We start from the raw sequence: 17,122 nt of genomic DNA, 5'->3' as shown, positions 1-17,122 counted from the left end.
CCGTAAGAACGGTGGTTGCATAGTGGTCAAAGACAGGACCTTGTGCCAAACCGACAAATTATAAGGGTGAGCTTTACTATTGCTCCTACCAAGGATAGTAATTGCGTCCGACACGTTATAGACCATAATCAAAAGCATGTCACGGGACATTGCCTTAACAGTTGCTTGTTCAACGCTTTCCTTTCAACCGGACGGTAGTTTGCCGAAAGGTAATATACGGAACAAGTAAAATGGACGTGTTGCTTTCCTAATACAAGGTTAGCAAGTGGGTGACACAAAACCGCAAGTTTTGAGCTAAAATTTTCAAATCTGAAACCCACCAACCCCACAAAAATATTTTGCAAACACCGGTAAAGGGTTATTCCGGAAAACTTATCTAGGGTAAAAACTAGATTTCAAAAGATCAAATGTTTTCATAAAGATCCAATTTCCTTAATGGATCTAAATTTTTATAGTCATGTGGGACTGTAAACCATATCGTTACTACCATTGTTTATACCGCCGTATAGAAATCACTGATGTACAAAGTGTGAAGAATAAAGAAGTGATTCTAGTATTTCAAGACAATATTGCTTGAGGACAAGCAACGCTCAAGTGTGGGAATATTTGATAATGCTAAAAACGAACATATATTTCATAGCATTATTCCTCAACAAAGACAAGCTTTTAGTTGCAATTGTTCTATTTACAAGTGATATTCGTTTAAATAATAAAAGGTGAAGACAAAAGACAGATTCGACGAATTGAAGACGCAAACGACCAAAAAGCTCAAAAGTACAAAAGACAATCAAAAAGGTTCCAATTATTGATAAGAAACGTCTCGAAATTACAAGAGTACAAGATTCAAAACGCAAAGTACAAAATATAAAATTGTACGCAAGGACGTTCGAAAATCCGGAACCGGGACCAGAGTCAACTCTTAACGCTCGACGCAACGGACTAAAAATTACAAGTTAACTATGTATATAAATATAATATAATATATAATTAATTATATTAATTATATATATATATTATATTTATATATATATAACCGTCGGCAGAGAAAACTCCAAGGACTGAGCTGTAAATACTATCTCCGCGACTCGCGGAGTTTGAAGGGGATTTTGCCGCGAGTCGCGGAGCCCCAAAATTCAACTCTGGCTATAAAGCAAACCGAATTCTGATCAAATTTCATATTCTATTTTCTCTCTTCTCTATCTATACGATATATATATATATAATTTATATTTTAATTTTAATTTTAATTATAATTCTAATAATAAGGGTATGTTAGCGAATGTTGTAAGGGTGTAAGTCGAAATTCTGTCCGTGTAACGCTACACTATTTTTAATCATTGTAAGTTATGTTCAACCTTTTTATATTAATGTCTCGTAGCTAAGTTATTATTATGCTTATTTAAAACGAAGTAATCATGATGTTGGGCTAATTACTAAAATTGGGTAATTGGGCTTTGTACCATAATTGGGGTTTGGACAAAAGAACGACACTTATGGAAATTAGACTATGGGCTATTAATGGGCTTTATATTTGTTTAACTAAATGAAAGTTTGTTAATGTTAATATAAAGATTTACAATTGGGCGTCCTTATAAATTACCATATACACTCGATCGGACACGATGGGCGGGGTATTTATATGTACGAATAATCGTTCATTTAACCGGACACGGGAATGGATTAATAGCCACTAGAATAATTAAAACAGGGGTGAAATTACATTCAAGGGTAATTGGTGTAATTGTTAACAAAGTAGTAAAACCTTGGTTTACACGCAGTCGATAACCTGGTGTATTCATTAAACAAAGTATTAAAACCTTGTTACAATTCGAATCCCCAATTAGTTGGAATATTTAACTTCGGGTATAATAATAATTTGACAAGGACACTTGCAATTTATATTTATGACTGATGGACTGTTATGGACAAAAACCAGACGGACATATTAAATAATCCAGGACAAAGGACAATTAACCCATGGGCATAAAACTAAAATCAACACGTCAAACATCATGATTACGGAAGTTTAAATAAGCATAATTCTTTTATTTCATATTTAATTTCCTTTATTTTATATTTAATTGCACTTCTAATTATCGTACTTTTTAATTATCGCAAATTTTATTTTATCGCATTTTTCTTATTCGCAATTTCATTATCGTTATTTACTTTACGCTTTAATTTAAAGTCTTGTATTTATTTTATATTTTACATTAGGTTTTAACTGCGACTAAAGTCTTAAAATCGACAAACCGATCATTAAACGGTAAAAACCCCCCTTTATAATAATAATATTACTTATATATATATTTGTATTTTTATAAAAGTAAACTAATATAGCGTTGAGCTTTGTTTAAAGATTTCCCTGTGGAACGAACCGGACTTACTAAAAACTACACTACTGTACGATTAGGTACACTGCCTATAAGTGTTGTAGCAAGGTTTAAGTATATCCATTCTATAAATTAATAAATATCTTGTGTAAAATTGTATCGTATTTAATAGTTTTTCCTAGTAAAATATAAAGCTATTTTATATACACCTCGTACGACATCAGTAAGCCCTACATTAAATGAGGCTTCGGCTTCGGTAGGCAAGAGAGCTGAAAGCACGGATGGTAAAAAGACCAATCAGCTCATCCAACCTAACCAGGATTTAAGAATAAATCCCACCAGCAAAGGTGATTCGGCATCTCAAAAGGAAGTAAAGTCTTCATCTGCAGTAAAGTGTGCGCTGACTCAATCGATTAAGGAAACTCAATAATTGAAGTCCAGAACAGCCGAATGGGAGCCGAAAAACCCTGAAAAGGCACCCTGCGTATTGGCCGGAAATCCTCTTGATATACTTCATCCTAGTGATGTTGTATTGCCTCAACGTCCAACAGGTCCTGGAGGTCCGGCTTATCTTGATGAGGGAGATCTGCCGCGTCTCATGGAAACGAATCAACCTGACATTTCTTCGGAAACTTTATCAGACTTCCAGTAGACTGTTCCTTTGGTTCAAGAAATTGATCCATTGGTTCAAACCACTTCTTATCCGGATCTTGAAACTCATGTTCTCGGTGATGAGTCTTTAACTGAAAGAGATGTGCCACCTCATGGTACATTGATGACTTCGAGAGTCGGGTATCTTAATGAGCCAGTGAGAGCTAAAAAAGATGGGTAGTTCTTCTACTCTGTCAGAATCCCATGAGACATATATCATGGAGGCAAGTGACCTGAAATAGTCTTCACCAGTTACAACTCTGGTTGTTTACCAACCTCCACCAGAAGGGGATAATCTGACTAGTAGTATGTATCGACCTACATATAAGAATAATACGGCACTCTTATCCTTACCTGCCCTCACGACAACTCACACACTTCCACGGACATCACCAACAACATCAGATGTTGTTGATGCTGTTCCGATTGTTACTTTTCCACCATCACCCCTGCATTCACCAAATTATTATGATGCTTTGGAGCAAGCATACTTCAGCCGTATGTTTTCTAAGATCAATCTTGATGTTCTTCGACATCCTTCGCTCCAAGCTATGTTTCGTGCTCGTATAAGGCATCTACTTACTTCATGCTCTTCTCCTGTAAGTTCTCACCGTGATGATGAACATGACGATTCTGATCCTCAAAATAGCCATGAAGGGGAGATAGGAGTAGATGGAGAATTTCTAACAGGGAATATTTCATCTAGGGGTGGTGGTGTGAGGTCTACTTCAACTTCACAAGCTCAAACGGTTAATGTTGAATCTGAGACGATATAAACTCGTGATGATGTGATTGAGAATGTAGAGTCTGAGCAAGTGATTATTCTAATTTTACAAAAAAAACTCAAGCTGAGGTTGAAGGCGGACAAATTGATGAGGATGTGAACCTAAGTTACTTTTATCTTGAGGAAACGGATGATGATAGGTTTGTCATTCTAAGTACACTGTCTTCACTATCTGCTATACCTGATGATGTAGAGATGGTTGATGAAGGGAATCCTAAACCAGATATTGAAAGTGATGATGAGGAGGATTCTACTGATGAAGATGGTGGTGATCAATATGAAAATCCAAACGTGGATGAAATCTTTAATCATATGGAAGACGATAATGGTCCAACTGAAAATGCAACAAATCTTTCAGAACAACCAACATCATCCAGTTTAAATTCAACAAGTACAAATGAGAGTTCGACTTCTGGTGCAACAACACCAAGTTCTACAGTGAATTCCTGGTTTAAATACAACAATGGTTTATTTTTCAAAAAACGGGAACATCGACTGCAATTGGGAGTTGAACATGACTTCATGACTTTGAGAAACACATTCATCGAGGAAAATACTTATAAGATCTTCCGTATTAACGAGACTCCAAGAAGTGAGAGGTTTACCTATATTGGTTCACAATTGCTTCCAGCTAATGAAAGAAACTGGTATCAGTTTATGTGGAGGAAACATGTCAACAGAAATGAGGATTATTTATAGTTACAAAGAAAGTATTGGTTATCAAAAGTGTTAGATATTACTCGAGTGGGAGTAAACATCGGTGTGAAGAAAGACGTTATCAGTCAGTTCCATGTTATCGGAGAAGATGAGAAGGAGTACAAGTTTACGGAGGCAGATTTTCAAAATCTGGATATGCTTGACATCATTAACATCTACAACTACCTTAGTATTTTCACGAATCGACATATTGCCGAAACTCGAGCTTTGGAAGCTGTGAAAAGATACATGATGAAGACAATTGAACTGATGAGACGTGAAGACTTTCAAATCGATCTCGAAGCTAAAAGGAAAAAGATTCGAATAACGTGTCTAGATCAATTTCTAAAGGGACTGGAGGACATGAGAATGTTTCAAATACAGTTTGAACCCGATGGTTTGTGTTTGTTAATTTTCAAAAGGAGAAGGTGTTCATAAGAACTAATGAGCTCAATAAGTATTTTGATGGAACACTCAAGGCTGCACTGAAGTATCTCAAGTTCCGTCAAAGCAAGTTTGATGACATTGACATGAAAATAGGTCTTGGAGAATTTATTAAGAACATCAGAGATCGTCTAAAACTCCGGATCCGAACAAGACAATTTGAGATTCTTCGTGGCTAAAGAAAAAGAAGGTATTTTAAAGAAATGGATGAATATCCATTACATGAGGGAGATCCAATAAAAATATGGGGTATGTGGAAACCTTCAAAGAAGATTTCAGACAATCAAGTTGAATTTTCTGACCCCACATGTACAAGATGGAAATCTACATTTGGACCTCTCAAGATTACATAATAGAATTACATTGTAATTTTCACATTTAACACTAAGGGGGAGATTGTTAGGACCCCGAAATGTGTATAGTGTTAATGTGAATTAAGCTTAATAGATGGTTCCTTAGAAGAGTGCTATATAAGGAACCTAAGTAGTCCTAATTAGATAGTCATTGCATTGTAAACTAGTTTAAGAAGCTGTAGAATGTAAACTTACCGATTCTCTCTAATACCGAATCTGTTCTTTACCTTATCGAGTCTCATTCAATCTATCACATCTTCGAGTCTCATCATTTCCTTCTCATCACTAACTCATTAAATTTACTTCCAATCATGACATAGCATCACATGAAACACCTCTATTATTTTAGTAATAATAATTAATAATAATAATAATAATAATAATAATAATAATAATAATAATAATAATAATAATAATAATAATAATAATAATAATCATGACATAGCATCACATGAAACACCTCTATTATTTTAGTAATAATAATTAATAATTAATAATAATAATAATAATAATATTATTATTATTATTATTAGTATTAATTATTAATTATTATTATTATTATTATTATTATTATTATTATTATTATTATTATTATTATTATTATTATTATTATTATTATTATTATTATTATTATTATCGAGTATATTATTATTATTAAAATTTAGATATTTATATATTCTATAAAGTATTACCTTTGGTGGATCAAAAAAAACACCCATTTTTGTGGTGGACCCACATAAAATTACCTTCAGTACGAAGCTTCATCTTTGTCAAAATCTATAATATCATACATATACATCTTCCATTGCCAAATCTGAACATCAAAATTTAAAATAGAACCTCAAATCTTAAAATATACAGAGTAAATAAAATAAATAAATAGACAGTATCTTCACCAATTTCTCGTTCTCAAATATGCTTCACATCCACGAAATCCATCATGAACAACAATTGGCTAAAGATTAACATAGTGGAGGAGAAAGATAGTGGGTACATAACAATGAAATAAATAATATACTCCATTTATGACACAGGGGAATTTTGAAAATGTGTATAGGGTCAAAAAAAAAAAAAAAAACAATTGAAGTTTGAAACTTCAGATTCCCTGTACATGGTCAAAAAGCACCCAAACCGAAGTTTGGAACTTCGGTTTTACCAAAACCGAAGTTCCAAACTTCGGTTTTATCATTTTTTTCAAAATTTTTTTACTTTTTCTATTTTTTAAAAACATTCTAACAAATAATACTATTTAAAAAAAAAAATCTTCCAATATTACTCGGTAATATTTTAAAACATGATATGTGAAGCTTCGATGTCTATTAAGTATTTCTTGTCAGGTACATACTACAGTAGCACACTATCAATTCTGGAACTAATTAAGATTGCTATAAATAACTTCCAACTTTCCAAAAATATTTATCTGACTAGAGAAAAAAAAAAAAAGGAAACACATAAACAAATGACTTCACAATTCTGCATTACTTCTCTTCTTACCCCTAACGGAAATGTTTCAAACAAAGTTTCATATCAATGGAAATTAATGAATATTTCACCATACAAAAGCTCTAATAGATGCACACATATCTCTTCATCATCTACACTTTACGCAATCACTAACATAACAAATAGCGAGGGACTAGTACGAAAGTACCAACCGCAATTTGACGCTAACATCATAATCAAAGAGCACAAAGAAAGTACGAGAAGAGCTTTAACGGCGAGTTCAAATCCTACTACAACATTAACTCTAATCGACAATATTCAAAGATTGGGAATCGGGTATCATTTTGAAGAAGAAATTAATGAAATATTAATAAATTTAGCGCGAGGTTTGCCCGATGAAGATTTATATACAACTGCTCTACATTTTCGCCTTCAACGACACAATGGCATCCATAGCAATCCCGGTATATATTGTATTGACTATTTTTTCGTATCAAATATTATATATATGATTGACAAGAGTTCAAAGAACTAAAGTGATTATTTGGTTCTACATAATAGAAGTTTTTCATAAGTTCATGGATGCAAAAGGTGAATTAAAGAAGTCGTTATGTGACGACATAGAAGGATTATTGAGTCTATACGAAGCTTCGTACTTGGGTGCAAATGGCGAGGATATTTTATCGCACGCAAAAGAATTTACTACAAAACACATCCGTGGATCAAGTTCATTTTTACCAAGTCTAAAACTCGAAAAAGAAATTGTTCAAAGTTTAGAGGTTCCAAGACATATGAGAATGGAAAGGTTAGAAGCAAGAAGGTACATTGAAGAATATGGTAATGAAGAAGATCATAATCCAATGGTGTTAGAGTTTGCTAAGTTGGATTATAATCATGTCCAATCACTATTTCAAAAGGAGCTAGTTGAGATAACTAGGTAATGTGTACATAATTTTTGATTTACACTTCTTTTGTGTGTTTGTGTATGTTCCATATATAGTTATGTTTCTTAGTCATTCAACAAGTGAGTTTGATTTGATTATAGGTGGTGGAAACATTTGGGAGTAGCAAGTAAGGTAAGTTTTGTTCGAGACCGACACGTTGAATGTTTTCTGTGGATTGTGGGACTTTTACCTGAGCCCAAGTACACTAAAAGCAGAATTGTTCTGGCTAAAGCCATAGCCATAATGCTAGTTATTGATGATATATACGACACATATGGCTCGTACGATGATCTTGCACTCTTTACCAAAGCAATTCAAAGGTTTGATCAATATTAATCTTTAGCTTATTCTGTTTATTAGTATATTGGTATCCTAGCTTATTTGATTTCTTTGTTATCATATGCCACAAATTTATTTTAACAGATGGGATTTGAATGAAATGGAAAAACTTCCCGAGTACATGCAAATATGCTTCATGGCATTGTATGATACAAATAATGAGATTTGTGACCAAATTCTTATAGAACGTGGACTAAACGCCCAACCAATTCTAACCAAGACGGTAAAGTTTCTTCCTTTTAATCCTTTTTACGGATAAATGTATACTATACGACAAAGTTTTGATCGTTTATCGTTCATACTACAGTGGATTGACTTAACCGAAGCTTACATGTTGGAAACCGAATGGGTGAAAAAGGGGACGAAACCAAAATATGAAGAATACATAGATAATGGGGTTAGAACATCAGGGACACACATGGCATTGGTGCATCTATTCGTTCTCGTATCAGAAGGCGTTACGAATGAAAATATACGACGTTTTCTTGATCCGTATCCTAAATTTTTCAGTTTGGCGGGAACTATACTTCGACTATGGGATGATCTAGGAACTTCAAAGGTATTAATTTTAAAGGAATATAAGCAATTATATGTTTTCTAGAGTAATTAATATTTAAGATCTCAAATCTTAATAATGATCATGATAAATATGTATAGGAAGAGGAGGAAAGAGGGGATGTATTATCAAGCATAAAGTTAGTCATGAAAGAGAGGAACATAGCATGTGAGGAAGAAGGAAGAAAACATATATTGGGGCTTATTCATGGGTTATGGAAAGATCTAAATGCAGAGCTAGTTACACCAGATGTGATGCTATTGCCTATTATTCGAGTTGCCCTGAACACATCAAGAGCTTCACAAGTTGTATATCAACATGATGAAGATAGTTATTTATCTAGTGTAAAAAATCATGTACAATCTCTGTTCTTCAAACCGGTTGATTTTTAAAAATGTGTGAATAAAGTTGAATAAATTGATTTAGAACTATCTTAGTTAAGTCTACATATATACAGAATGTTATTAGTTATTAGTGTTATTAGTTGTGGGCTTGTGGATAATTCCGGATCGTTCAATGTTATTAGTTTTCTCGAAGGAAAAAAAAAAAAAAAAAGTCTACATATATACCCCATTGAGAAAGTATAGGCTTTTTAAAAGTCAAGAAGCTTAGAAGCATCCAACGCGCGTATTTGTTTCATAGGTTAAAGATATTCAACGTATGTGTTTAATTATAAGATTCATTTGGTTTTATACTTGCTTCACAATTGTGAACAGAAATGTAGATGCAGAAAAATCATTACGGAGATAATTTTAACTTGTGTGAAATTATCGTGATAACTTGATGGAATAAATGTCAAGAATTGTAGAAGCATAAAACGATAAATAATGTCAAAAGACAGATGAGTTTTACGTGGTTATATCTCAACTTCAATCACATAAATAATGGTTTAGTTCACGACGCAAACCAGAACTTTTTTTTATTATTTTGTGCACATAGTTACGGGAGGTTAACGTTACATTATATAGGTGAAAACATAAAACCTAAACTCTTTAGATTTAACAATTAGTTTCCTAATCAAAAAATCGAATTGCCCAAACTTAGTCATCAAGCAAATCTGACCACATCTCCTCTATATGGGTGATTCTCCTTAACAGGGAGACACATCTCCTATAAAGGAACATATATACCTGAGAGCATTCTGTTTATCAACATTATGTGTCTTCGATCATGCTTCATACATCAGCAATCTTCTACTTGAAGATTGAACGAACCTAAACACCGATTACCATTTCAACTCTATCAAGGGAACCCATGTATACCTCCAAGATCACTAGGGACACGCACGCTCTAACTACGTCGAGCTAGCAGACATTCAATAAAGAGTTCTTCAACCTCGCCTTGTTGAAATCAAAAATCAACAACTGCCTCAACTGTCAACTATGCTTGCACTTCTACATCACTATAAGTAATGACTCATCAAAATCGCCATTAACGTGGTACATTAACAAATAGTTCTACAATGACGTTATGCCCTCTATATAAAACATTTTAAATAAACGTTGCATTCAACACCCTCTTACTTGTTATTTGCCTTTTCTCTTTCAATTACAAGTACAGTAAAAGAGGTTATTCCCCTCTCTCAAATACATTTGCATTTTAAATTAAATTTAAATTTAGATCTCAGAGAACCAGAGTACAAATCGAAAGTTTATTAGAAACCTTCTCGCCGTTAATTTAGATCTCAGAGTTCGTTTTGTTGGTAGAAAAAGCCCTAATTGCAGAGAACCAGAGTGACGATGACGACGTAAAGAGGATAAACGGTAAGTGAGAGGAGAGGCGACAGAAGGCGGTGGAATTGAATCGTTCCTGTTATCGTTGTGGAATTGATCGATTAAACCCTAATTTTGAACGAAGAGATCGGGTGGTTGGAAGGAACATGTGTAATTTTGTCAAATTAATTAACGTTAACCTTGATTAATTAGAGAGATGGGACACGTGGATGGGTTAATTAGCAGGGTAATCACATGCTTTATAAGGGATAGAGAAGAGAAGAGATATAGAGATAGAGATAGAGATAGAGAAGAGATACTTAAATACTCTGTTAAAATACAATGCAAATTTGGTATTATAAAATGTGGAATTAGTAGATGTATATATGTAAAATATCTAGATATTAATATGTATAAGAAAATATCTAGATATTAGAAAATGAAAGAAAAATCTAGAAAAGAAAAATATAGATATTTGTATAGAAATATCTAGATATTAATTTATCCATGGAAATATCTAGTTTCTAGAAACTTCTATGGAGTAGTATAAATATGGATGAGGATTTCATTTGTGTGCAAGTTGTGAGAGTTGTGAGGAAGTAAGAAGAGTGTGAGTTCGAGAAGAGAAAACTTGTAAGTAAGTAATATTGTAATTGTATTTTGTATTAATAAAAGTGTTCTTTGTTAAGTTTTCCGGTTAAGCCTTAGTTCGTGTTTAAGTTCTTAATGCACTTGTGTTGTTCTCATTATATGGTCGGCTCTGCCGCCTAAGTGATATATGGTCGGTTATACCGCCTGAATGATATATGGTCGACACTGTCGCCTAAGTATTATTGTGCACTAAGGATTCATAAAATTAAAGGCTAACCAACGTCAAAGTGTTGGTGTAGTGAGTGAGTATAACCTAGGTCCTCTATAGTGGGTGTGTTGGGCTCGTCGAAGCTTCCAACAATTGGTATCAGAGCGGGTCGTTCGGGACCATTGCTAGTGGAGGTACTCATCGGTAAACGTTGGACGTTTACATCGTCTTGTTAACACCAAGGCCCTAAGGGAGATTCTATCGGAGCACAGTTAGAAACTGTGAAAGCTCATCGGTCAGGGACCAAGCTTATTGGACGTTGGACGTCATAATGGTAGATCTTGCAAGTACGAGCAGTGGTATCAAGAGTCTCAATAACCATAACTATGGTTATTGGCGAACTTGTATAGAATCCTACCTACAAGGACAGGATTTATGGGAAATAGTTGCTGGCAGTGACACAACGCCTCCACCGAAAGAAAATGCCGAAGCCTTGAGAAAATGGAACATCAAGGCCGAGAAGGCTTTATTTATACTGAAGACTACAATCGAGGAGGATCTATTGGAACACATCCGTGACGAGAAAACACCGAAGGCAGCTTGGGAAACTTTTGACAAGTTATTTTCAAAGAAGAATGAAGCACGCCTCCAGCTCTTGGAAAATGAGCTCGCAGGTATCTCACAAGGAAGTTTGTCTATTTCCCAGTATTTCACCAAGGTGAAATCTATTTGCCGTGAGATATCTCAGCTTGCTCCTGAAGAGAAAGTGAGTGATGCTGTGATGACCCGAGAATTTCCGACCAAATTTAAACTTAATCTTATTATGATTTCGACACGATAAGCAAAGTCTGTTATGTTGAGTCTCAAAATGTTTGAACTATTTTTCATGAATGCATTTGACCTTGATTATTTCCGACGATTCACGAACAACTATTTGTAAATAGGTATGTATATATTTAAATAAATATATATATGATTTGAAATATAATTTATGATGTAATTGTTAGAAATTAATTATGTAAAAATAATAATTAATATTTAAAACATATCTATATACAAATAAAGTATATTAAAAATAAATATTAAATAATAGTAATACTCATTGATGTTCCGATTGATATTAAGCAAGTTAAATTTAAATTGATATTATTTTAAAATAAACGGTAATCCGAAAATGAGTTCTATAAATTTTAGGCTTATTAAAGATATATTTAGGAAACATTTGTTGAATTTTGAAACTTTTCATATTTTACTTGGGGTTGGGAGTGAATAATTAATGTAAATTTTATTTAATAATTAATACTCAAATTTTATACCATAATGACCAAAATAAATAAATATAGTTAATTTAAAAATATGAGATTTTTTTGAACACTTTTATCCGTCACTAATTATTAACGGAGCACGATACTCCAGTCCGTGATTTATAAACAAAAACCATCGGCACATATAACAAAATTATGACTATGCATGCTCGTTCCTTATAATCATTCTCTTGATATTTTTATTATTATATTATGTTTATTATTATTATTATTATTATTATTATTATTAAGTTAAAGGTGAAAGATACATGCATTAACATATGCATAATTTACGGCCAATCATAAGAACACTTTGTTTCACATGCATATTGCTACACTACAAAATTACCTAAAGCTATTCCAAAGTAAATGTTTAATTTATGTTTGGTATACAGTTTTAGGTAAACTAAAAGATTCGTTCTTTTAAGATTAAAATGTCATTTTTTTTTTTTTACATCAATGATAAATAAAAAGGTTTATACACAATTACTTATTTATTATTGCTACAAGTTGCAACTATAATATGTATATACATATATCTATCGAACGAGAACTCACACACATCTTTATATTTTTTTTCTTTGTAACCAAATTCCTTGGTTGCTAATTTTTTTTTTCTTGTTCACTGCTCTAACCCATCGAAACTCTTGTGTTGTTCAACCTCCAAGAACGACGCCACTCAAATCATCCATTTCCGAACATCTCCATCGAAAACCAATTACACCACCACCACCTTTGTGCAACTACAACCCATCTTGATCACCATCATTGTGAAACCATTAGAATACCCCGTCACCACCACTTAAAAAAAAAACTGTCACCCGTGTAATCGACCAACCCACCATCGATCCCTAAACCTTCCATCTTCCTCGACTTGTCTATTTCTGAAGTAACCCATGTGAACCCACAACAACAAATCATCATCACCCTCACCGATCGACCAACAAAACCCACTTATGTTTTCGCTATTGTTTACACTGTTTGAAACCTGCAAACGTGGAAATGATACGAGTAGACTGATGATGATGACAGAAGACGTGATAAATGATGATTATAATAAATGATACGATGAAGATGAAGAAGAATCGAAACCTGCTATACCGTTCCTATTTTGGCTAGAAACTCAACACCACCATCTCGCCGCAAGATCACCAAACCCACTACCATGAATCCTGCTTCTATTACTCCTACTTAGCAGGAATAGTGTAGCCCTACAGCTGCAGTTACTGATTGTTTCTGTTTCTAATACAGAAAATAACGATGATAGATGAGTGATATTAACTAGGATAATGATTATGATGATGGTCATGTGATGATAAAATTATGATAATTATAATGATAATGATAGAAAAGTTAATGATGATGATAGGATAATGGATGATGATGATAAAGTGATGTCATGGGATGAAGCCGAGTCATGATGTCCACTTCGGTTCTTTTTTTTCTTTTTTTTTCAATCGAACACAAACAGAAATTAAAACTCAAATCTCTCATGGGCTTATAATTGTTAAATGAGTTTTACATTGGGCTTCAAGATATATATTGATATGTTGGACTAGCCCACTATCTTAGTATTCTTATGATAATGGGACGATTATGAAGAAAAATGATGAGATGATCATGTTGATACTCGTTCATGTTGATGTCGATAACGATATGAAACGAATATGATTACGATATAGGGTTGAATAACTAAACGTGAAAGTTATTACAAGAAAGTGATGGGTGGTTCAATGGTTAATGGTGTCATGGGTTCGAGTCTCGTCTAGGGCAATGAAATGTCCCGTTCTTATTGATTAAAAACGTTCCATATTAATTGATTTCGTTGCGAGGTTTTGACCTCTATATGAGACGTTTTTCAAAGACTGCATTCATTTTAAAACAAACCATAACCTTTATTTCATCAATAAAGGTTTAAAAAGTTTTACGTAGATTATCAAATAATGATAATCTAAAATATCCTGTTTACACACGACCATTACATAATGGTTTACAATACAAATATGTTACAACAAAATAAGTTTCTTGAATGCAGTTTTTACACAATATCATACAAGCATGGACTCCAAATCTCGTCCTTATTTAAGTATGCGACAGCGGAAGCTCTTAATAATCACCTGAGAATAAACATGCTTAAAACGTCAACAAAAATGTTGGTGAGTTATAGGTTTAACCTATATATATCAAATCATAATAATAGACCACAAGATTTCATATTTCAATACACATCCCATACATAGAGATAAAAATCATTCATATGGTGAACACCTGGTAACCGACATTAACAAGATGCATATATAAGAATATCCCCATCATTCCGGGACACCCTTCGGATATGATATAAATTTCGAAGTACTAAAGCATCCGGTACTTTGGATGGGGTTTGTTAGGCCCAATAGATCTATCTTTAGGATTCGCGTCAATTAGGGTGTCTGTTCCCTAATTCTCAGATTACCAGACTTAATAAAAAGGGGCATATTCGATTTCGATAATTCAACCATAGAATGTAGTTTCATGTACTTGTGTCTATTTTGTAAATCATTTATAAAACCTGCATGTATTCTCATCCCAAAAATATTAGATTTTAAAAGTGGGACTATAACTCACTTTCACAGATTTTTACTTCGTCGGGAAGTAAGACTTGGCCACTAGTTGATTCACGAACCTATAACAATATATACATATATATCAAAGTATGTTCAAAATATATTTACAACACTTTTAATATATTTTGATGTTTTAAGTTTATTAAATCAGCTGTCCTCGTTAGTAACCTACAACTAGTTGTCCACAGTTAGATGTACAGAAATAAATCGATAAATATTATCTTGAATCAATCCACGACCCAGTGTATACGTATCTCAGTATTGATCACAACTCAAACTATATATATTTTGGAATCAACCTCAACCCTGTATAGCTAACTCCAACATTCACATATAGAGTGTCTATGGTTGTTCCGAAATATATATAGATGTGTCGACATGATAGGTCGAAACATTGTATACGTGTCTATGGTATCTCAAGATTACATAATATATAATACAAGTTGATTAAGTTATGGTTGGAATAGATTTGTTACCAATTTTCACGTAGCTAAAATGAGAAAAATTATCCAATCTTGTTTTACCCATAACTTCTTCATTTTAAATCCGTTTTGAGTGAATCAAATTGCTATGGTTTCATATTGAACTCTATTTTATGAATCTAAACAAAAAAATATAGGTTTCTAGTCGGAAAAATAAGTTACAAGTCGTTTTTGTAAAGGTAGTCATTTCAGTCGAAAGAACGACGTCTAGATGACCATTTTAGAAAACATACTTCCACTTTGAGTTTAACCATAATTTTTGGATATAGTTTCATGTTCATAATAAAAATCATTTTCTCAGAATAACAACTTTTAAATCAAAGTTTATCATAGTTTTTAATTAACTAACCCAAAACAGCCCGCGGTGTTACTACGACGGCGTAAATCCGGTTTTACGGTGTTTTTCGTGTTTCCAGGTTTTAAATCATTAAGTTAGCATATCATATAGATATAGAACATGTGTTTAGTTGATTTTAAAAGTCAAGTTAGAAGGATTAACTTTTGTTTGCGAACAAGTTTAGAATTAACTAAACTATGTTCTAGTGATTACAAGTTTAAACCTTCGAATAAGATAGCTTTATATGTATGAATCGAATGATGTTATGAACATCATTACTACCTTAAGTTCCTTGGATGAACCTACTGGAAAAGAGAAAAATGGATCTAGCTTCAATGGATCCTTGGATGGCTCAAAGTTCTTGAAGCAAAATCATGACACGAAAACAAGTTCAAGTAAGATCATCACTTGAAATAAGATTGTTATAGTTATAGAAATTGAACCAAAGTTTGAATATGATTATTACCTTGTATTAGAATGATAACCTACTGTAAGAAACAAAGATTTCTTGAGGTTGGATGATCACCTTACAAGATTGGAAGTGAGCTAGCAAACTTGAAAGTATTCTTGATTTTATGAAACTAGAACTTTTGGAATTTATGAAGAACACTTAGAACTTGAAGATAGAACTTGAGAGAGTTCAATTAGATGAAGAAAATTGAAGAATGAAAGTGTTTGTAGGTGTTTTTGGTCGTTGGTGTATGGATTAGATATAAAGGATATGTAATTTTGTTTTCATGTAAATAAGTCATGAATGATTACTCATATTTTTGTAATCTTATGAGATATTTCATGCTAGTTGCCAAATGATGGTTCCCACATGTGTTAGGTGACTCACATGGGCTGCTAAGAGCTGATCATTGGAGTGTATATACCAATAGTACATACATCTAAAAGCTGTGTATTGTACGAGTACGAATACGGGTGCATACGAGTAGAATTGTTGATGAAACTGAACGAGAATGTAATTGTAAGCATTTTTGTTAAGTAGAAGTATTTTGATAAGTGTATTGAAGTCTTTCAAAAGTGTATAAATACATATTAAAACACTACATGTATATACATTTTAACTGAGTCGTTAAGTCATCGTTAGTCGTTACATGTAAGTGTTGTTTTGAAACCTTTAGGTTAACGATCTTGTTAAATGTTGTTAACCCAATGTTTATAATAACAAAAGAGATTTTAAATTATTATATTATCATGATATTATGATGTACGAATATCTCTTAATATGATATATATACATTAAATGTCGTTACAATGATAAACGTTACATATATGTCTCGTTTCAAAATCATTAAGTTAGTAGTCTTGTTTTTACATATGTAGTTCATTGTTA

The 17,122-nt window shown here is 33.0% G+C and overlaps 1 protein-coding gene across 2 annotated transcripts; it reads left to right on the top strand.

Annotated features, from left to right (window-relative positions):
• The first annotated feature begins 6,693 nt into the window (after nucleotides 1-6,693).
• LOC139861947 (monoterpene synthase TPS4, chloroplastic-like) lies at nucleotides 6,694-9,007 on the top strand. Of its 2 annotated transcripts, none has more exons than XM_071850471.1 (6): nucleotides 6,694-7,168; nucleotides 7,269-7,641; nucleotides 7,750-7,968; nucleotides 8,072-8,210; nucleotides 8,295-8,546; nucleotides 8,645-9,007. In XM_071850471.1, exons 1-6 carry the CDS (start codon nucleotides 6,721-6,723, stop codon nucleotides 8,933-8,935), a joined length of 1,722 nt encoding a protein of 573 aa, XP_071706572.1. In that variant the 5' UTR covers nucleotides 6,694-6,720; the 3' UTR covers nucleotides 8,936-9,007. The 2 variants fall into 2 exon arrangements, with proteins under 2 accessions (XP_071706572.1, XP_071706571.1); XM_071850470.1 differs by having other exon boundaries at nucleotides 7,266-7,641; nucleotides 8,645-9,005.
• The last annotated feature ends 8,115 nt before the right edge of the window (nucleotides 9,008-17,122 follow it).

This window comes from Rutidosis leptorrhynchoides, chromosome 8, assembly GCF_046630445.1.
Source record: "Rutidosis leptorrhynchoides isolate AG116_Rl617_1_P2 chromosome 8, CSIRO_AGI_Rlap_v1, whole genome shotgun sequence".
Lineage (NCBI taxonomy): Eukaryota > Viridiplantae > Streptophyta > Magnoliopsida > Asterales > Asteraceae > Rutidosis > Rutidosis leptorrhynchoides.
The sequence above is the reverse complement of the archived record's forward strand: the minus strand, read 5'-3'. Positions and strand labels throughout refer to the sequence as shown.

What these genes read in the sequence shown, in the direction of transcription:
- LOC139861947 (XM_071850470.1), top strand. Translation starts at nt 6,721, where the DNA reads ATGACTTCACAATTCTGCATTACTTCTCTTCTTACCCCTAACGGAAAT. An exon ending in TTTACCAAAGCAATTCAAAG is followed by an intron (nt 7,969 to 8,071) that starts GTTTGATCAATA and finishes TTATTTTAACAG; the next exon opens with ATGGGATTTGAATGAAATGG. An exon ending in AACCAATTCTAACCAAGACG is followed by an intron (nt 8,211 to 8,294) that starts GTAAAGTTTCTT and finishes TTCATACTACAG; the next exon opens with TGGATTGACTTAACCGAAGC.